The 20,957-nt window shown below is 45.4% G+C and overlaps 2 protein-coding genes across 5 annotated transcripts in view; both read left to right on the top strand.

Moving 5' to 3' along the window:
* The window catches only part of ITCH (itchy E3 ubiquitin protein ligase), a 55,027-nt gene extending 46,379 nt beyond the window's left edge, over nucleotides 1–8,648 (top strand). For 2 of the 4 annotated variants that reach the window (XM_051803366.1, XM_051803367.1), the window contains exons 19-24: nucleotides 830–970; nucleotides 2,721–2,841; nucleotides 3,779–3,883; nucleotides 4,096–4,192; nucleotides 4,544–4,616; nucleotides 5,239–8,648. In XM_051803366.1, coding sequence (XP_051659326.1) covers nucleotides 830–970; nucleotides 2,721–2,841; nucleotides 3,779–3,883; nucleotides 4,096–4,192; nucleotides 4,544–4,616; nucleotides 5,239–5,338 — 637 coding nt within the window. In that variant the 3' untranslated portion in view covers nucleotides 5,339–8,648. The remainder of the gene's footprint in view (nucleotides 1–829; nucleotides 971–2,720; nucleotides 2,842–3,778; nucleotides 3,884–4,095; nucleotides 4,193–4,543; nucleotides 4,617–5,238) is intronic. The other 2 variants (XM_051803364.1, XM_051803365.1) reach the window with 2 other exon arrangements.
* Nucleotides 8,649–10,661: 2,013 nt separating this feature from the next.
* DYNLRB1 (dynein light chain roadblock-type 1) lies at nucleotides 10,662–16,401 on the top strand. The gene is made up of 4 exons (XM_051803381.1): nucleotides 10,662–10,763; nucleotides 13,273–13,348; nucleotides 14,712–14,879; nucleotides 15,897–16,401. Exons 1-4 carry the CDS (start codon nucleotides 10,677–10,679, stop codon nucleotides 15,938–15,940), a joined length of 375 nt encoding a protein of 124 aa, XP_051659341.1. The 5' UTR covers nucleotides 10,662–10,676; the 3' UTR covers nucleotides 15,941–16,401.
* Nucleotides 16,402–20,957: the final 4,556 nt, after the last annotated feature.

Genomic DNA, 20,957 nt, shown 5'->3' with positions numbered 1-20,957 from the left:
CTGAAGCCTTCCCTCCTCCCCCCAGGTTTCCTGCAGTATTTTGGAAAGATGAAGTTCAGACAGTTGCACCACGGGGCTCAATAAACCACAGCCATGTTTTCAAGACTGACATTTGTGTGTTACAGTTCAGGACAAATATCTTGAATTTGCACTTTATTTCAGAGAAAAATGCTCATCAAAACCTCTGCATATGCAGGCAGTTCTTCACAGAAACACGTATCAACACAGAAATTAGTGTTGTACCTGTTACCCTTCTGGCTATTAATGCCTATAAAGAGAAGAGAGTTAGTTTTGGCTTCAGATTGTTCCTGTGTTGAAATTTCTTGGAGAATTCCTCTTTAACACTATTTGTACTTAATTAACTTAAGAGTTTGGGACACTGTAGTATATGTTTACAAAACAGTGCCATAAAAAGGCTGGAGTTAAGAGATGATTCACTGACCATGAAAAGTGGCTTCTCACCTGCTGTTACCTGTCAGTGACAGCTGCCTTTGAACAGTCCTTGCATTAGCTGAGAGAAGGGGCAGTCATGCCATGGAATCTGCAAAAATAGCATTGCTTGAGAAGCTTCTATTCCATAGACATTCCTCAGATCAGGAGGCAGTTGGTCAGCCTTGTGGTTGCTGAATTTGAGGGTTGTGCTGATCAGAAGTTTCCAATCAGGAGTACAATTCATGTGTGCACATTGGCAAAATGAGTCAGGACTTCTTGCAAAACCATAATTATCATGTGCTCCACACCTTTTATCTTTAGGTTCTTCATACTCATTTCCTTTATTGGATACAAGGTCTCAACACAGTTATTTAAAATTATACTTTTTTCCTTACAGAGAGAATGACATTGAAGAGTGTGGCTTGGAAATGTTTTTCTCTGTTGATAAAGAAATATTAGGTGAAATCAAAAGCCATGATTTGAAGCCAAATGGTAGCAACATTCTGGTCACAGAAGAAAACAAAGAAGACTACATCAGGTAAGAATAAGTGAACACTTTCAAACACTCTTTCTGTCATTTTCTTTCTTAAGTTTCAAAAGACCATCTGTGTCACTTGAAGCATTGCTGAAATTTTTGTCTCTGAGTAATTGCTGATGTTGGCAAAAAGTGACACTCGTTTGGATCTCATGTTTGAAAGAGGAATATTGATAGAAATAAGTTTCTAAAATCATCTTTTCCCAAAGACTGTGGTTAGAAAAAAGTCCACTTTTTCTAGAGATATTTATGTTTAGCAGAACACCGTCACAACAAATATGAATGTCAGGTATTTCATGAAAGCTCTGCACGTGTTAATTACTGTAATTATATTGCTTCAGAGCCTGCTGATACTCTACCCAGCCAGTGGTTTGGTTTGGGGTTTTTTTTTAAGAACATTTCTGGATGCTTTCGTGATGATTCATATTTTTAAAAAATAGTTGCAATTCCATCTAGTTTTATCTGAACTGATGTTACAGTCTAATTGTAACAGGACAGTGTTATATGAATGATCTCATAAATTGTATTCTCATAAATGAAGAATTATATTTGCAGTACCAGAATGTTTTAAAGCAATAGTTTAGGAGAGAAGGAACCTAAGAACAATTAAGTAATACAATTGTGAACAGTGACCTGCTTTGTCCCTAGACATCCCCTCCTTCCTCAGTGTGCAGCAGTAGAGAAGCTCTGATTTAAGGTGTGAACTTCAACACACAGGCTTGGAGGATGTGCTTGCAAAAAAAATCACACATTGCAGGCACAAACTAAACTGAGTCACAGGAGAGTTTTCCTGTTTGTTATGATGTGTTCTGGAAGGCTTTTTCCACGGGCAGGGGGAGGGAGAAGGGAGTGGATTCTGTTTTCATCACATGAGGAACCTGTGTCACTTCAGGGATTCACAGGAAAGGTGGTGTTTGCAGAGGAAACACACTGGCATTTGGCAGGAGGGAGGATCTGCAGAAAATCATTCCCTTCTAGTTTGTAGGAACTACAAAGTTTGTAGAAACTCCCTTCTAGTTTGTAGGGAGAGCTCAGATTCCAGTTTCACTCACTTTCTTTTGTGTTGCTCTTTATCTGCTTTAAATCCCCCAAGTTTCTAGGACTGAAATAAGAAATAGCCACCTCTCCTTTAGGCTCCAGTGCTCCTGACAGGTTAGGCTTGGATTTAGTATAATATCTGCTTCTCCTTGGGTTCAGGTTCTTTGAGTCTCCTGTCTGCTTTTCACCCTTTTATTAATGGAGAGTGGAGTTTCTGCCACAGAGCAAAGTTTTGTCCTTAACAGAAACAAATATGGAACTTCCAAAGGGACACAGTCATTCTGGTAAGCCAGCAGTCCTGCTTGCTCTTTCCCAGTACAGCTTGACTTGGTTTTTACCTTGTCATGGATCATGACTGAGATTTCTGGGGAGAATATTGGACAAAATCAGCTCTGCATTTGAACTGTCTTCAAATACCTCAGGACTGCTGTGCTCTCATGGAGGTAATCAGTGAAGAGATGCTGCCTCCTCTTTGAGTGTAAAATACTTCTGTAGGAGAATAGTTGGACACTTCAGGTTTAACTGAAAGAGCAAATGAAATCCTTTGCACAGAGTAAAGGTTACTAATGAAATTATACAATGCTCTATCCCCAGAACTTTCCAGACTTTCTGTATTTTTTTTAACTTAGCTTACATTTCATCTCAAAACAGGCAAAGATGAGGACTTGGGTTAGCACTGGCCATTTAAATTACCCTTCTGTGTCTTCTTTTCCAGACTAGTAGCAGAGTGGAGACTTTCCCGAGGTGTTGAGGAGCAGACACAGGCTTTCTTTGAAGGCTTCAATGAAATTCTGCCACAACAGTATTTGCAGTATTTTGATGCAAAGGAACTGGAGGTAAAGGATTGTTTGGCTATTGCTGGATCCAGCTCATTACACATGAAATACTCTTAACTGCAGTCAGTACATGTGAAGAGCAGAGCTCACTAAAGCTGACACCTCTGTTTTATGGAGGAAACTTTATGGAGTAGTATTAGATTGGTGTGTTTTCCTGAACTTACCTCTTAGCAACCTACGTAGATGTTTCTAAAGGCCAAGATTCTGTCAGCAGAAATTTCTTACTGAGTTGCTTTTGTAATCCTGAGCAATTTGATTTGGCTGTTTTCAAAGAATGAGTAACCTGGCAGAAGGGGAGATAAAGCCAGATATGCAATGAACGCTTGCATATAGATTGGACTTGGCTCTAGATGGGTTTGATCTCTCAAAATCACAATTTCTGAAGCATTTAAAAAACAAAAACATCAAAACAAAACATCCTGTCCCTAGTGGAGAATTTTATGGCTGGGCAAAGATAAACTGTTCTGGCTTGAATTGTCTGTGTAGAATCACAGAGGGGTTTGGGTTGGAGGGACCTTAAAGCTCATCTTGTCCCACCCCCTGCCATGGGCAGGGACACCTTCCACTAGCCCAGGTTGGTCCAAGCACCATCCAACCTGGCCTGGGACACTTCCAGGGATGGGGCAGCCACAGCTTCTCTGGGCAACCTGTGCCAGGGCCTCCCCATCCTCACAGGGAAGGATTCCTTCCTGAAACTGCAGTTACTTAGGGCAGAGATGCTTTTTATTTTGTAGCCTCTCCAAATAAACTTCATGAGCAGTCAATATTTTTGTGTAGAAGTTTCAGATAAAGTTTAAAATCAAAAACAAGTGTACTGTTATTGCAGGTGCTGCTCAGGGTGGGTGCAGCTCGTGTGCTGCTTTGCTATGTGGGAAGTCACAAAAGGAAAGTGAAAACTTGTACTCATACATGTATTTCCTTTTTTTCCCCCCCAAAGGTGCTTCTCTGTGGAATGCAAGAAATAGATCTGAATGACTGGCAGAGACACACCATCTACAGGCACTACACCAGGACCAGCAGGCAGATCGTGTGGTTCTGGCAGGTTTGCAGACTTTGGTTTCTTGTCAGCCCAGCAGAAGTCACAGAGCACAGCTACAGCTCAGGGCACAGAACCCTGAACACATCTGGAGAGTGCAAAAATAAACTGTTACTGCTGATCCAGCTGTGGCACTTGTTTGTCTGTGGGTGATTATGATGTGAATATCTGAGTATCAAACCTATCCCCAACTGTTTGTTTCAATTACTGTTTTTCAGTTTGTGAAAGAAATAGATAATGAGAAAAGAATGAGACTCTTGCAGTTTGTGACTGGAACATGCAGATTGCCAGTGGGAGGATTTGCTGACCTCATGGGTATGTATTAATAACCCCTCTAATGCAGCAGATACTTTTTAAAAGAACCAAATTATATATTTGTGGACATTTTAAGTGAATTTTTAATGAATGCTGTTTTGTAAGCCCTGCACATACTTGAGCTATAATGGCAAAAGAGATGTATTAAGCTTCAAAATCACTTCAGTTGATGCATTTTACCACATGCATAATTTTGATCCAGGCAGAGCTGTATAATGAGACATTTTTCTGTGCAAGTAAGGGTGATCTTTTCTTTGTTTAAGCCTTACCTAGTCCAGGTGTATTATATAGTATCATATAATAATACAAAGGTAGCCAGACCTATGCCTTGTCTATTGGAATTTGTTACAGGGAGCAACGGACCCCAAAAATTTTGTATTGAAAAAGTTGGAAAGGAAAACTGGTTACCTAGAAGTCATACCTGGTGAGTACATAAAAACCCAGAATATCACTATTGCTCTGGTTTTTACTGACCACAACCTACTTGGAGATTTTAGTAAATGGGTAATATACTGAAATGACTGGAATTCTGTAAAAGCAAACACAACTTACACCAATAAACTGTGTTGTTCAATAATAGCTGATCTTCTGGAAAACTCTTACAGCATGGAGTAGATTCCATTGCAAATTCCATGGATTTGTGTGTTACTGAACACTTAGAGTAATTAACAGTACTGTTTAAAGAGGTTTGTTATTACTGCACTCCACATCTTCTTAGTGAAGGAGCCACATTCACACAGTCTTCCCTAGGGAAAAGGTCACTTCTACTCATTTCCTCAGGTTTTACCAGTTAGTAAAACCACACAAATTTAAAATTTCAAATCTGAATGATGACTCTAGTTAACCAGGTAGGAAGGGTTAGTGAAAACTATCACTGTTCAAGCACTCTGCTCTCAGAAGTACATAAATTTATGTCAATAGTCAGCTTTTCACAGGGTATAAATCCCAGTATCCATCTGCACAGCAAAAATTAACCTGTTTTCATAACAGATTTTTTGTGACTGTTGAATTCTTTGTCAGTACGTAAGTTTTTTCTTTATTTTCAGTTTCAATCGCTTAGACCTTCCACCATATAAGAATTATGAGCAGTTGAAGGAAAAACTGTTGTTTGCAATTGAAGAAACAGAAGGATTTGGGCAAGAGTAGCAAAAATTTGCACCTTGAAGAATGAGAACTCCACACGATGTATGTTCTTCACTTCTTCTGCTTGTTGCACACTTCATTGTAAAGTAGACTTGACTTGGATTTATTTAACAATACTAATGTGTAAATAAATGGATGTTATCCTGAGGTTATCCACATTAACTCTGGATTTCTACTGAGCACCTTCAGAAATCAAATGAGCAATCAGATAATGGCTACAAGTGACTAATGACCGAAGTAGAGGTTTAATACAGCTTTGGGCTCTGCTTTGTTTTACCATTCATTAATTAGAATGTGTCCTTAATGACTGACAGATTTTTAACAATAGTTTTGTCTTTCCTTTTTAGTAGCATTTTTTGCTACTGGTGCACTGGGAAGTTCATTGGTAGCTGCAATGCTGCAGCAGCATCCTGAGCCCTCTCCACAGCAGTGTCAGAGCCAGCCAGCCTGGATCCACCTCTGTGCTGTGAGCAGCTCCCGTTCCTTAAGCTCCTTTTTCTAACTCAAGTGTGGCCAGACTGTTTTTCCCCACCTGGAGTCTGCTCACGTGCCAGCTGGACTCAAGCTGCTGTTAAGGGGATGTCAAACTGTGGCACAAATCCAGGGCATAGCTTGGCTTTGGTTTATCCCAACCCTGCTCCTGTCAGCAAAACAGACACCTGCCCAAAGTTGCTGGAACTGCTCTGTGCCCTCCGAAGGATTCTGATCTCTTGCTGTGTAACACATTTTAACTCTGAAATCAATATTAACACTGTGGTACTTCACTTGTTTTGCAAAAGACAAGCCCACCTGGGATTGCACTGATTGCCTTGAGGTCCCTGTTTGCAGGCTGATGTTTGTCAGCAGTGTTAATGGACATTGTCCTCGGTGTTTTTCCTACATGTTGCAGTCAGTTTGCTCCGAAGAGTTCGTTGGGTTCTCAGGAAGAGGCACAAAACAACTGGATTCAGAAAAGGATCCCACTCATCATCTCTGCGGATGAACTGATGTGTGAGACTGGCTGAGGCCAAGAGGATTAGGAGGTTCAGGCATGCATTACAGGTTTCTGAAATGCTGGAGCATCAGTAAATAGCTCGATAAAGTTTGAAACTAAAGTTTTTGGGAAGGTGTCTAGGCTAATTCACCCTCAGCTTCTTACAACTAGTAACTTTTGTAGTGAGTTCCTGTTGGATTAACAGCATCCTTTTAGAATCTCTTAATATTCAATTCTTTTCTGGTTTAAAGAACATGTTGCATTTTACTGCTTCTTTAGACTGAATGCACTTTTTGAGTCTGGTCAGCCCTTTCCCTGCCCAAAGGCAGATGCCAGTGAGATGAGCTGTAGCCACAGTGAGATGTGACACTTGAAATAACATGTAGCACATATTAAAGCACGTCTGCAGTTCATTGCAGTGTGGCAGGAGCTGCTTTGAAGACTGTTCTAGATAACAGAGCTGAAACAGGACAGTGGGAAAGTGTAAAATGGAACTTCCAGTCTGGAAAAGAATATTTCTTTCCTGCTGTCCCATCCGTCTAAACTGCAGGAGGGAAAAACTGCTTGGGGTCTGAGAAGAACCAAGGCACTACAGGTTTTAATTGACTTCAGGAGCGTGTCAGGGCTAAGTGGTAAATGCTCTGGGAAGGCAGGAGGGTAGGGCTGGAGTGAATAGCTGTTGTCAGGCATGTTCAAAGAAAGGCCCAGGGAGGGTTGCTGGTGATACAGAAATGCCCTCATTTAAAGTTTCGTGATGGTGAGAACTCACCTTCATGGTCTGACTGGGAGGAAAATTGCCAACTTCAACATTTGGTTGTATTACATTATACAGCTCATGAGGAGAAAAAAAGCCTTATATATATTTTCTGTTTATATTAATTCTTATGATGAAATGTAGTTATCTAACATATTTACAAGAGAGAGTAAACTAAGCAAGATAATGCAAGATTAAGCTATGAAAAATAGTCTATGTTCTGCATATTGCTTTACGATTCATGTAGGGAACCTAGAACTATTGTTCATGTATAAATATCACCCAAAAGGCTGTCAGCCCTATATTTTTAAAATAAAGAATAGTTATAATTGAAATAGCCTTAGCCCTAGTTCTATAGGGTTTGGCTGTTGAATATTTTTATGGTTGAAATGTTTAGTTCAGGAAAAACATACCTGCTTGTATATATTTTTGATGTCCGGGATTCCACTTATTCCATTGTTTCTTTTAATTTAAATGGCATGTTTATATGTCTTTTCTGCTGTACCAGGATGGGAGGAAGGGGGCTGGATATCCCAAGCACCAGATATGATTTAAAAATATTGCAAATAAAGAATTCATTGAGAGAGGAAAAATAAAACATGAATAAAACATTAGATTTGGCCAAAATATAGAAAGCTTAAAGCAACTTCACAGTGTTAAATTGGCAATATTTCTGAAGACACAAGTTCAGATTCCTCAGGCATTTGACTTGTGAATACTAACAAATCTGTAAATTCTTACAGCATGTTGTGTTGAAAAAAAAGGAATTAATATGAGCCAGTGGTGCACTTTTCAGTTCTTTCTGGGGATCTGGTGAAGCAATACAGGGATGAGCCCAGAGCAGCCAATGTCCCAGATAACAGGTTAGTGTGGATTGGATTCACAAGTGAGATTTTCAGCAGAGATTAATGAATTTGTCTCCCACTACTTCAACTGATTTAGCAACCTGAGCTGCATAAAGTCAGAGTATGTTACAAACATGTTTATATGCAATTGTCAACTGATCCTAATTATCAAGTACTAAAAGAACTTTTATTTAGAATTTTCCCTCATGAGAGTGATGTGAGAAAATGAAATGCTGAGAATTAACAAAGCCTTATTGTTTTGGGTAGCTCAGGAACTGTTCATATACTAATGACATGCACAGTAAATACATCATGTCTTCATCTGACCTAGTATGGAAGTTTGGGGTTTTTTTAATCCAGTTGCGTGTGTTTAAAAATAAAAAGCTTTTTTTAATTATTCTGAGAAAAATAAAACAAAAAAAATGCTTGTTTAATTTTTAATAGGTTTTTTTTTTTGGTTTTGCATTTTATTACATGCTGCACTGGATTTGTATTTTCAACTCAGTTACATTGGTATCTCCAGCCCCCTTTTTGTGGTGTCTTTTAATTTTCTCCAAGATTCACTGTTTGTGTATATGTGCTCTAGTGAACTCGTGAAGAAACTGGGATCAGCAGCACTGGATTGTAAAATACTGTACTGAAATTCATTGTCGATATTTCCTTGCATTGTAATTTCAAATACTCAGGTAACTGTAACAGTATCTCCATAAGTCAAATACTTTTATAAAACTACTTAAAGAACTGGTAGTTCTGGTCATTTTTCCTGGTGTGTGATGGAACATCCGTGTGCAGATGAATTGTTTGGGGTCGGGCTGCCTGGGGTTGTCCTTCTAGCAGAGTTCTTTGGGAATGTTTCTTTCCTGAGACCTCTTCCACTGTTGTTAATTGCACTGGAAATTTATTAGGAGCTTTTGGACTCAATTCCTGGATTTTTAGTGCTTGTGGATGCTGCCCTGCAGAGCCAGTGAGGGACGTGGGCTGGAGGAAGGTTCTGCACGAGCCACAGTTGTAACATTTCCTTGTGGCACTCTTGTAGGGATAACAGCAATGAGGAATGACACTGCAAGTGGTTAGGATTGACAGCGTGCCACAAAGGAGGGGGAAGAAGCTCCAGTGAGCCCAACCAGGTTTGTGTGTCCCTGATCCTCCCTGAAGGGAGAAGTGGCCTTCACGTTCTCCCTGTCATCAGGAGCCTCTCCTGCCGGCCTTGACCTTTCCCAGATAACTGAAATGGGCTTTGCAGTGACATTCCAGCTCCTCTGTCCTCACAGGGACATCCTGTCAGCTCTTAGGAACCTTGTTATGTCCAGTTTGGTCAAATGGTCCCTAAACAGGTCATCCTGCCTGATATTCCTTGCTGCAGGCCTTCCCACGGGGTTCTCCCTTGGCTGACTTTCCCAGGTGTTCCCACAGGCCGGGTTAACACAGTTTTGGTAGTGGCAGCAAATCCCAAGGATGACTTTCTGTGCCAGGGGAATACAACAGCTATTGCCTTTTTCTGCAGCAGGGATGTTGGAGTTGCTTCCTCCAGGCCTTGGATGGGAACCACTTAACAGCATCCTATAGTAAGTTGTGGAAACTGGATGATCATCAGGGTCCCCTTCCAACCCACACCATTCTGGGATTCTCTGATAAGGGAGATGGGGAGTTCCCCCCCCCTTTTCCCTGGCTGCATCCCCTCAGCTGCTGCCAGAGCCCCCTGGGACAGGGGCAAGGTGGGGAAGGGCAGTCCAAGGCATGGTACACCCCAAATCTCTGGGATCTGCACCCCAAAACCCTGGGATGTTCCTGCCCCAACCCTGGGGATCTGTGTCCTGAGGGTAACTGCACCTCCTGCCCCTGCCAGGGAGAAGGGATGAGTGCTCTGCTCCCCCGGGGAAGGATCGGGGATGGGCCACAGTCTGGTGGCAAAACAAAATAATGCCCTGAAGAACTGCATCCCACATAACCCCAGCTGTGCTCTGCGCACACAGCAGCAGCACTGGGCACTTTTCCTGGGGCTCTGCTTGAAGGGAGACGTAGAATGGTTTGGGTTGGAAGGACCTTAAACAACATCTCATTCCACCCCCTGCCATGGGCAGGGACACCTTCCACTAGCCCAGGTTGCTCCAAGCCCTGTCCAACCTGGCCTGGGACACTCCCAGGGATGGGCCAGCCACAGCTTCTCTGGGCAACCTGTGCCAGGGCCTCCCCACCCTCACAGGGAAGGATTTCTTCCTAACATCTGATTTAACCCTACTCTCTGTCAGTAAAGCTATTCCGCCTCGTCCTGTCGCTCCGGGCTCTTCTAAACAGTCTCTCCCCATCTTTGTTCCCTTCACGTACTGGAAGGCTGGAGGTTATTTGCGGGATCAAGGACCCGCTGAGCCGCCGGGAGCGGCAGCCCCGGGAGATTTGGGTGTATTTGCGGACGTTTGTGGCGTTTTGTGGGGGATTTGGGCGTATTTGCGGACGTTTGTGGTGTTTGGGGGGGGGATTTGGGTGTATTTGCGGACGTTTGTGGTGTTTTGGGGGGGATTGGGGTGTATTTGCGGACGTTTGTGGCGTTTTGTGGGGGATTTGGGCGTATTTGCGGACGTCTGTGGTGTTTTGTGGGGGATTTGGGTGTATTTGCGGACGTTTGTGGTGTTTTGGGGGGGATTGGGGTGTATTTGCGGACGCTTGTGGTGTTTTGTGGGGTATTTAGGTGTATTTGCGGACGTCTGTGGTGTTTTGTGGGGTATTTGGGTGTATTTGCGGACGTCTGTGGTGTTCTGTGGATGCCGGAGGATGTTTCCCCGGCGCGGTCCCGCCCCGCGCTCGAAGCGCTTCCGGGGCAGCGGCGGGGCCGAGACGGGCGGCGGCGGCTCGACAATGGTGGGTGAGGCCGGGCCGGGGCCGTGCGGGGCCCCAGAGCCGCCCTCGGGGTTCCTGAGCACCCCCGGGGCTCCCGCGGCCGGCGCGGGGCGGGCGGTGCCGGTGCCCCCTCGGCGCGGGCGGGTCCGGGCACGGGCGGGACCCCCTGCGGGCGGCGGGAGCTCTGAGGGGGCTCCGAGCCCCCGGCCCGGCCCGGGGCCGCGCTTGTGCAGGGGGTGCCCAGCCCGGGGTCTGTCCCGTCCCGGGAGCTCGGGGGGTGCCCTCGCCCTCCCTGTCCCCGAGTCACTGCGGGAAAGGCGGATCCTTCCCCCGAGCCTGGGGCTGGTCCCGGTGAGGGCAGGCGGGGGGACCCCACAGCAAATCCTGCGGCTGCCGGGGCACAGCCCTAGGGCTGGGAGCAGTCAGGAAAAAGGGGCTGTTTGGGGCTGTTTAATGTTCCGTGAGGCCCAGGATGTATTGTGATTTTATTGGAATGTTCCAAGAAACTCGGGATGAATTGATTCTATTGTGATTGTACTGGAATTTTCTGTGAAACCCGGGATATATTCCTTCCACTGTGATTGCATCGGAGGTTTCTTCCTGCCCCAGGTGTGTTGTTGTTCAGGGCGTATTCATGAAATTCGGGGATCAAAATATGTGTCAAAAATTTGTAAAGAAATAAGTGGTGACCTGGGCTGTAGGTAGAGAATTGAAGTTATCTGATGAGATGTGTTTTTTAGGTGAACCCAGGAGTTCAGGCTTTCTAGATAAGAACAGGAAGATAAAGGCTGCTGTTTGGACGTGTAGCAAAGGGTATTTGACAGCAAATTGGCGATAGGAGAGTGTTTATCCTCCTTTTCCAGAGCGCATCTCTCCTTCCCTATGTCTCTTGTAGTTATCCAGCACTTTGTTAAGATAGTTTGTATTTGTTTGACGAGTTAAATATATAATTTTTTTTCTCAGTAATAATTTTGCTGCTCTGGTGAGCTATACTGGCTGGTGAAGGTGTTGGACAAGCCCCAGGGTGGGAATAGGAGAAGCAGGACCTTCCCACGTCAGCAGCAGTGAACTGTAAGCCCACCCCTCACCTGGGAGTTAGATCAGCTCTTGGTGGTAGAGGAAATTAAAAGCTGGTATCCTTCTGTATGGCTGCTGCTTTGCATCCAAATGTTTTTAAAGGTCCTGTGAAGGAAAGGATTTAATGAATCAGGACTTAAATACTGATAGTAAGAAATCAAGAGATTACTTCTTAATTTCTTAAGAGATTTGCCATCATATTTCTGTCAGCATTTGTGCACCCCATAGCTTGTTCTTCATTTCACTCCCTTTGCCTTCCATTTGAAAATAATCCAGCATTCAGAAATTATCAAGAGTTTTGTTGAAAAGACTGAATCTTTCTGTGCTGTATCAGACAGAAAAACCTCTGCTCCACAAAGACCAGCCCAGGGGGTCCCACCCCTGAGCAGGCACAGGTCGTGTTCCCAACAGCCTCCTGAGGAAAGTGGGCTAACAGTGCTGGGGCTGAGCTCGTGTTGTGTTGTGAGGACAAGGGCTCTTCCCAGGGAACAGGGCTTGGAGAACATGGCTGGGCTTGTTTGCTGAGGGAGGGAGTGCAGAGGGTTGTTCCCAGTGCCCAGGGAACGCAGCCTTGGCCAAATGCCCCACGTAGGTCTCACCTGTCCTGGTTCAGGGGGTTCCTGTCTCCCTTCCTTGACCATTTCTGTGGGACTCTGCCTTGCAGGATCTGAAAGATGCTGCCTGTCTCTTGGAATATTGGAATAAAAAAATGCCGTGTATTTCCCCAGCTGTGGTGCTGAGGGTTTCCCACCCTGTCACAGAACCCAGAGTTACATTTTGATCTGTGTATTGTAGCAGTGGAAGTCGTGCAGAAGGTACTGAAACCTCCTCTGACTTTGATGGTCTTTACAGAGAAGGCAAAGGGACTGTAAGGGCCTGTTGCCTTGGCCTTGTTTGCATTTTCCCTTTTTTAAGCTGTAGTTTTTTATTGGTAGTGTTATAATCTTGCAGCCATCCCAGCATGACTCAGAATTATAAGCAAATAGTGTTTATTAATTGCTTTCCCCTTAGTTCTCTTATGAGTAATTGCTCTTCACAGTCATTTAATAAAAGGGAAGGTAATCTTGCACCCAGAATGTGTCTTTTTCCTACTTTTTTTATAAATTCCGTATCTATTTTCAAACATTACTTTTGTCTCACACCCAAATTGTGGTGCCCTGACTGCAACTTCCAGCTGCAAGAATTCACTGGGAGGGTTGGGGAGGAGGAGGGAGGAAAAGATGAGAGGGGAGTTCCACGTTTCCACAAGGTGATAATCACAAATGTGATGAGCAAAGACAGATGGAAAACAACAGCAAAGGTCCTGCAGAAAAGATGGCACCAAAGCACAGCCCCTTTGCTGTACTGTGTGTGTTTGAATCACCCCTGTGCAACTTTGCTTTCAGACAGAGCCCTGGTGGGAGGCAAACAGCAGCTGTAACCCCCTGTTGACCTGTGCTTTCTCTGTTTGCAGGCTGAGGTGGAGGAAACACTGAAGCGAATCCAGAGCCAAAAGGGAGTGCAGGGAATCATCGTGGTTAATTCGGAAGGTGCTGTGTCAGCCTCGCTTCTCTGAGCTGTGACTTATTCTAACCCTGTGCTTGGGGGGCTGCTCACTGTGCCACTTAGCTTAGAGTCTGGCTTTAGCAGGGGTTTCTCTGGAACCAAAGCAGAGAGACTACAAGGGAAAACTGAGTTCCCATTTCTGCAAGCTCACTCTATTATTTTAGGAAATAAATTAAGATAATTTGCAAAAGCTTTGAAATACTTGAGTTATGCCAGTGTTTGAGACTGTGTCTATCAAAACCTCTGTCAGTAGCACTGAGGCTCTCATGAGATGTGGAGTCTTGCTGCTGTGCATGTCCAGAGTGCTGCTGGCCTGGCAGACTCAAGTTCCTCAGCACTGTTTGGTGCTCGTGGCCTTGCAGGACTCATCAGGAAATTGTCTCTTTTTGGAGTCATTGAAGGGTGGGTCCAACAGAGCAGCTGCTTCAGAGCACTCTGAATACGCTGTGAGCAGCCCTTAAAATTGTGTGATTATCAATTAAAATGGAATATGTCCTAGAAATGATCCTTAGAAAAGATGACAGTGGCTGTGTATGAATATACTGAGGATCAGATCACTGGGTACATGGAAGTAGCTTGTGTTCCTGCTCACTGCTTTTCCTTGGTGGTGAGTAATGGGCTGTGCTCTCCAGGCTGAAGCTGCAGCTGTTGGAACCTGCAGCAGTGGTTCTGCCCTGCCAGGGTTTAGCCCTTGGCTGCTGCATTGTTCTGACACCTGAGCTGGGTTTGACTGGCTCTTTGTGGGAAAACACAGCTAATGGGTGGCTGAAGTGTAGGGGAGGGAAGACTCTGGCCAAGCAGTTTGTCTGCCCTCCTGGCTGGTGACCACTGAGGCAGGGACCTCACAGGACTGCATCACCTGCTGTGGCTGAACGGTGGAGCCCCAGCCTTGGCACTGTGGGCTGCAGCAGCTGATGTCCTGTATAATCCCAGGCCCAGCGTGGCCTACGTGAGTCTCATTTAACTGTGGTGGTCTGGAGCCTTTCTGAAAGAAAAAGGTGTCCCCAGGCAGGAGAACCAAACTGAAACATTGGTATTTCCTCTGTCCTCTGCAGGTGTTTATTCTTCTTGTTATTTATTTCTGACTCATATATAACTAAATGGAAATGCAAAAGTAGAGCACTGATGCTACTGCAGGTAAACAGTTCTCAGCTACACTCGTGGTCCCAGATCTCAGGTTTTCCACATCTTGTTGCTGTTCATGTTCTCCTTTTGCCTTTCAAAAGAGCACTCCTGACCCCCGGTGCACAGCAGCATCTCCTGAGGTGGAACAGCCACCCCACTGGACCTGGTGGTGCCCGAGGTTGTAGAGTGTTGTCCCTGAGCCCTGCTGTCCCTTTCCTGCAGGCATTCCTATCAAAAGCACCATGGACAACTCCACAACCATCCAGTATGCCGGGCTCATGCACAGCTTCATCATGAAGGCGCGGAGCACCGTGCGGGACATCGACCCCCAGAACGACCTCACCTTCCTGCGCATCCGCTCCAAGAAAAACGAAATCATGGTTGCTCCAGGTAAGAGGGAGTCAGGGCACCCAGCAGGATTGTTTTCTCACTGCCAGCCCGGGAGAAGCGTTCTGCCTGCTGCTGTGCTCACACTGGATAATCCCTTCTTGCCAGGGAGCTGTTCTGCTCTCTGCAGAGCTGAAAGCTTTTGTCACGGACCGAAGTTCGCTTTGTTGTGTTTGAGTGTGGGAAATCACTTCCCTCATTTCCCATTGATCAAAGGAGAAAGCATGAAACAGTGCTTGAGAGCACGTTGCAGCCTCTCATGCTTTGTGTTTTTTCAGTATAAAACCCCAGGATTTGGAAAGGAATATGTTTTGAGAGCAGTTTCCATTCAGAACTGTGGACTGAGTGAGAAAACAAAACAGTCCTGATTTTCCAGTTCTGAGGAAAGTATTAGAGCTACATTGTAGCTGTAATGATGAGTCCTGGAATACAGCAACAGCAGCCTGCTTTTCAGGAAACATTCTCAGTATTCCATCAAATTCAGTGAGTGCAGTTCCCTGATGTGGCAGGAATTCAGCTTCTCCCTGTGTACTCCATGGGGATGGTCCTGAGGGAGAGGCCAAGGCCGAGGCAGTTGCCTTGGGCACAGGTCAGGGCACATCTTAATGCAGGCTCTGGTTTATGCTGGGGCAGCCTCTGATTTCCACAGGAAGGATGGAAAAGATTGCTCCAGGAAAAACATGACTGCAGCCCACAGTCAGAGGAGGGAAACCACTGCCTTGCACTGCTGGCTTTGATTCCATCATTGCATGTGCCAGTTACTGTTGTTTCCTGGCACAAACAGGGTTAACTTCAGCTGCCTTGGGAACATGAAGTTTCTAAAACTGAGACTTTTTATCATAAAACCCATAAAATAAGTGATCTGACACACAGAGCCTGTTTTGCTTGTTGAGAATTAATATCGGGGCTCTGGAGTTCCCACAGTGTATAAGGGAGATGTGAAAATTGTTGGAATTTACTGTTTCTGTGAACAAATATCAGCAATGAAAGAATAATTTTCTTTTTTTTTTTTCTCTCCAGATAAAGACTATTTCCTGATTGTCATCCAGAATCCAACTGAATGATTGCACTGACTTGGTCTGTTTTTTTTCCACTTTGCCCAACTGTTTTTTTTTAATTTAATGGTAAAGAATAGAGCATTAGTGTTAACTGTGCTGTGCCACTCCAGTAAGGTTTGGAAAAACAAAAGCAGGTGGTTTGCTGTCCACAAACAGCAAAAATGGCACTTTTTTTTTTGTATCACAAGTCGTTTCGAGGGAGAGCTGGTGAGTTAGAATTGGGCAGTAAAAAATGCAACAGATTCTTTTAATAGCTAAAAAGATAATATAATAAAATTCTAATAATAACCTAAAAAAGGCTATTCTTTGTATGCCTCCATGCCTCTGTCACCACTGAGCTCTGCTTTGACACTACTAGTTTTGAGTGGCTGTAAATATGACTCTGCCTGTCCTCTAGTTCTGTCTTACTCCATTGGTTTTACTTCCAAAAGGTCTGACCATACCATATTAAAATATGTCACCAGTGACTGGTTTTGTCTTATGTGTTTTTCTTTTGGAGATTTTAAGTATTCTGGTGATTGACCGACTTTTTATTCAAAAAGTAGAACCTTCCTAGGACTGTTTTTACCTGTCTGTTGCTTTCTCTGAACAAGGATTTGCTCTAAGGGCACATGCAGTGCACTCACAATTACCTCGTGTTGGAGCATTTTCCCACCTCTTTCTTTCAGTTCCAGACAGAATTTTCATGGCCAAGTAAGGCCATTGAGGCTGCCCGTGGAGCTCCCAGACTGCCACTTCAGTAGCCAGTTTGACCCAGTATCTTCCTTTAGTATTTTTTGTTTGATGGCCATTAAGGACAAAAAAAAGTCATGTGGTCCCTCTCAAGTTACTAAAGGGGATGTTTTGATTGAGTTTTTCTTCAAAAAACCAAAAAAGAAGCAGGGTTGGGGGTGCTGCAGGCCGTGCAGCTTTGGAGAGTTCAGTAAAAATGTTGGTGTTGACTTGGGCACCTGTGGCTTTCAGAGCTCAGTGGTGGGTGTGTGGGCACTCAAACAGCCCGGGTAACCTCCATGTTCACCTTTTCTTCTGTGCATTTTAACACCTGGGCATTAATTTACAGACTGTCTCTGTCTTTTAGGTGGTGTTCACAACCCTGAAGGCCAGAAATGCTTTTTGAGATTTGTAGTCAGCCCTGCAGCATCTGGGTCAGAGTGATTTACAGCATTTGAGGTGTCTCAGCTGCCATCATGACTTAGTGTTGGCTGCTCCTGTTCATGAACTGTTTCTCCCACCTCCTTGGGTCTGGTTTAAGCCATTCCACCGAAGCAGGGAATAGGGTCTGGAATCCTGTTTGGCTTTGGAGCAGCTCCTGGCACACAGCAGGTTGTACAGTGCCTGTGATCTGCAATAGTTGAATGCTGTCTCCCAAGAAATGACCTCAGCAAGCTGAAGTCTGGATAATAACAGAGTAGTGAGGCAAGGCAGGAGAAAAATGTGACTTTAGTGATCTCTCTCTGTTGTTGTTCATAGTCCAGAGAAATGTTTCCTTGGAGGTGGTGACCTGCTTATGGATTTTGGCTTTCCCAAGTAGGTGGTGGTGTTACTGCCCTGAACAGTGAACCATCTGTAGTGCCCTGCATTCTTTTGGACACTTCCTTAAGGATAACTGTCCTGCCAGTGCCTTTGTGTCATAGGAGCTTGGGAGAGAGAGTGTTGAGGTGGGTTTTGTTTAAAACAAGCTGTAACAAATAACCTATTGCAAAACAAAGATCACGGCCTTTTTCTGGGTTGAAACCATAAACTTGCAGTGAAATGACTCAGCTCCTGCTGTGTGCTGGTTGGTTTGGGTTGTTGGGGTTCTTTTTTCCCAAGGGCTGACATGAAATATACTCAGGAATTTGAATAAAAGGGTCTTAAGAAGCTGGGTTTGGAGTCTGAAGGAGCTTGTCAAATCTATCTAAAAAAGGAGAAGGGGTGGAGGAAGCTGAAGAACGACAACTTCTATTTAGTTACTTGCTATGGAGAAAAAGTGTCTTGGATCAGGAGCATCAGAGGGTCACAGAGCTCTGACCTGCAGCAATTTTCCTGTATGTAAGTTTAGGGGAGAATTTCACTTTCTTTAAGTTACCTTAAATAGGGCCAAAAAAGAGATGGATGGAGTTGAGCTTCTTGTCCTGTGCTTGCTGAGTCTGGGCCTGGTCACTGTTATGGTAAAACCATTGTCAAATTGAGGAAGAGTAGAAAAACGAGCATGCTGGTTCCAGTCCTTTTTCCTGGGCAGAAAGCACATGGATCACAGGATGGCCTGAATAGCCTGTGCCCCTGTGCCTGGGAGCTGCTCTGTGGAGGGGCTGGGCACTGACCTGGTTTGCTCTCTTGGAGAGGTCAGTTTTGGTGCATCCCTCACTGAAGGCAGAGGAAGCATCTGCTGCTGGCAGGTGGAAAACAAACCCTGACACATTACCAAGGTAGTGAAAGGGAGTTTGGGGAATGGCTCTGGGCCATGAACAGCAGCCCTTGAGGCCCAAGGACGTGCCCTCCTGTGCTGACCCTGCTCCGAGAGAAGGCTCTGGCAGAGGAAGGGAGGTGACCCTGCAAAAGCTTGGCTTGTAACACTCAGCTTCTGAGGAGCTTGTGTTGGCTCCAGTGCCCTCCCAAGCAACTCTTCATCTGCCCAAGGTGGCTGATGACAGTGCTCCTCCTCACTCAGGAGCTGTGGCTGCCCCATCCCTGGAAGTGTCCAAGGCCAGGTTGGATGGGGTTTGGAGCAACCTGGGCTAGTGGAAGGTGTCCCTGCCATGGCAGGGGGTGCAGTGAGATGAGCTTTAAGGTGCCTCCCAACCCAAACCATTCTGTGGTTTATGTTTGATCTCAACACTTACATGTAACTACATCTCTAGGGCATGAAGGCAGAGCCCCTCTCACCGCTGGGCTGTGTGGGCAGAGCTGCAGCAGCTCCTCAGAGCCCTGTCAGCGGCAGGAGAAGCAGAGGCAGCTGGGGCTGTGCAGGGGCCAGAGCTCAGGCACTGCCCTGCCAGCACAGGCCTGAGCATCAGCACAATTCTGCTGAAGAAAACACACTCTACCAGCATCACAGGATTTCTCCAGGGACATTTCCCTCACTGGTGTGGCTCCACAAGCACCCAGGAGTGCTCCTGGTCAGCACAGGCTACCCTGGTGAAACACTGGCAGGTGGGAAGCTCCTTGCTGGTTCCAGGTTGTGTCAAGGCAGCTCACTGGTGCCTTTACCTTTGAGTGCTCCAGGGGGGTTGGGATCTGAAATGCACCTCCTTAAGTGAGGAGTTGTGCCAATGGCATCAGTAAGACCAGGCAGGAGAGGCACTAATGTGTGCAGGGTTGATCAGGAAGCTGAGGGCTGAAGGAAGGGGTGTATAAATCACGTTGTGCTGTATTAGAAGTAAAACTTCCTTGATCAGTGTCCCATTTCTGTAAGTACCTTAACATGCTAAGAAGCTCCAGAGCTTCAATGAAATGGGGTCTTTTCTCCTTCTCCAAGTGTATGAATAATCTTCTGTGGAATTATGGCCCCAGTCCTGCAACAAGGTCTGCATGGACAAAACCAGGGATGACATCACTACATTGGAAAGAGTTCCACATTCCTCTCATGGAAAAGGGGTTCACACTTTATAGCAATGAATAGTAAACCCCTTTACCTGAGGACACAGTGTGTAAGGTTCACCTTTCCATGTCTGATTCATCATTCCTGCTTTCCCTTAGGTATTCTCTGATTAACAGGACCTATATCAGAGATTAATGTCTCTCCCTGTATCTTAATTATGAAAATCAGTCTGAAGAGATTACACTTCCTTACCAGCATGGGCTTATTTAACTACTGCTTGGTCAAGGGAAATCCATGGCATTGGCCATGAAAGTGTTTCCTTTCTTGGGTAAATTTGACAAGGAGAAAAGAATTTGTTCAATTCTCATTAAACATATTTTTCTTTTAATTGATGACACAAGAATCAGAGCAGTTCTTTACCGGCTGCATCTTTCATGTCCTTTTTTTACCAAGGCTGTACTTAATCCTTTAACATTTTGCATTCACTCGTGTTTGGTGCCAATTCACAGTAGCAATGAGACCTTGCTCCAACATGATACACTCCTGTTGCAGTGTGCAGCGAGGAGGGATGTTAAACCTGGTTCTTGGCGGAGCACTGACGCTGTGTTTGCAGTTGTTTTTGATTCATTTACCAGCTCCAGAAATAGCTGCCCTATTTGTAGTTGTGCTGCGGGCTTTGAAATATTCAGCACAGCCGTGGCTCTGGATGCAGCAGGGAAAACAAGGGGCTCGTTAGCTGGCAGATGATGGGGGAGACGTGGGAATTGCAGATGTCTGAGAGTCTGTGTGAGGGTGGTTCGTGTCCAGATTTGCTGTCTGGAATCTCCCAGGCACAGCCCCGGTCAGAGCTGTCTCAGCTGTATCCCTGCACAGTCCTTCCCCTCCACCCACCTCACTCCAGCAGCGTTTCCTCCCAGTGACACCTGGAAGGTGTTTGATCCAAGATGTCCAGAAGAAGCCACTGCAGGCCAGAGTCATGGACACCTGTGTCCTGTGAGCACCTCTGGAAATCCCAGCCCAGGCGTCCTCCTGCTGCCTTCTCTGGTGTGCTGCTCTGAACAGTGCAGGTGTTTGGGGTCACCTCTGATGGACCGTTGTGTCCCCTCAGGGGATGGTGATGCTCTGCCATGGGGTTCCTGCTGACTGGGCACGGCAGGCCCCATGTCACCCGCAGCCCTGTCTCGTGTTGGGGGATCATAAAAAAGAGGGAGAGTGACTTATTATATGGGCAGAGAGTGATGACAGGACAAGGGGGGACCGATTTGGACTAAAAGATGAGAGTTTTAGATTAGATATTGGGAATAAATCCTTCCCTGTGAGGGTGGGGAGGCCCTGGCACAGGTTGCCCAGAGAAGCTGTGGCTGCCCCATCCCTGGAAATGTCCAAGGCCAGGTTGGAGGAGGCTTGGAGCAACCTGGTCCAGTTGAAGACCTTCCAGGGATGAGCTTTAAGGCCCCTTCCAGCCCAACCCAACCCCTGATTCCATGATTTTCACAGCATTCC

Source organism: Manacus candei, unplaced genomic scaffold, assembly GCF_025592945.1.
Source record: "Manacus candei isolate 608988 ecotype Guabito, Panama unplaced genomic scaffold, ASM2559294v1 h1tg000057l, whole genome shotgun sequence".
NCBI classification, from domain to species: domain Eukaryota; kingdom Metazoa; phylum Chordata; class Aves; order Passeriformes; family Pipridae; genus Manacus; species Manacus candei.
The sequence above is the reverse complement of the archived record's forward strand: the minus strand, read 5'-3'. Positions and strand labels throughout refer to the sequence as shown.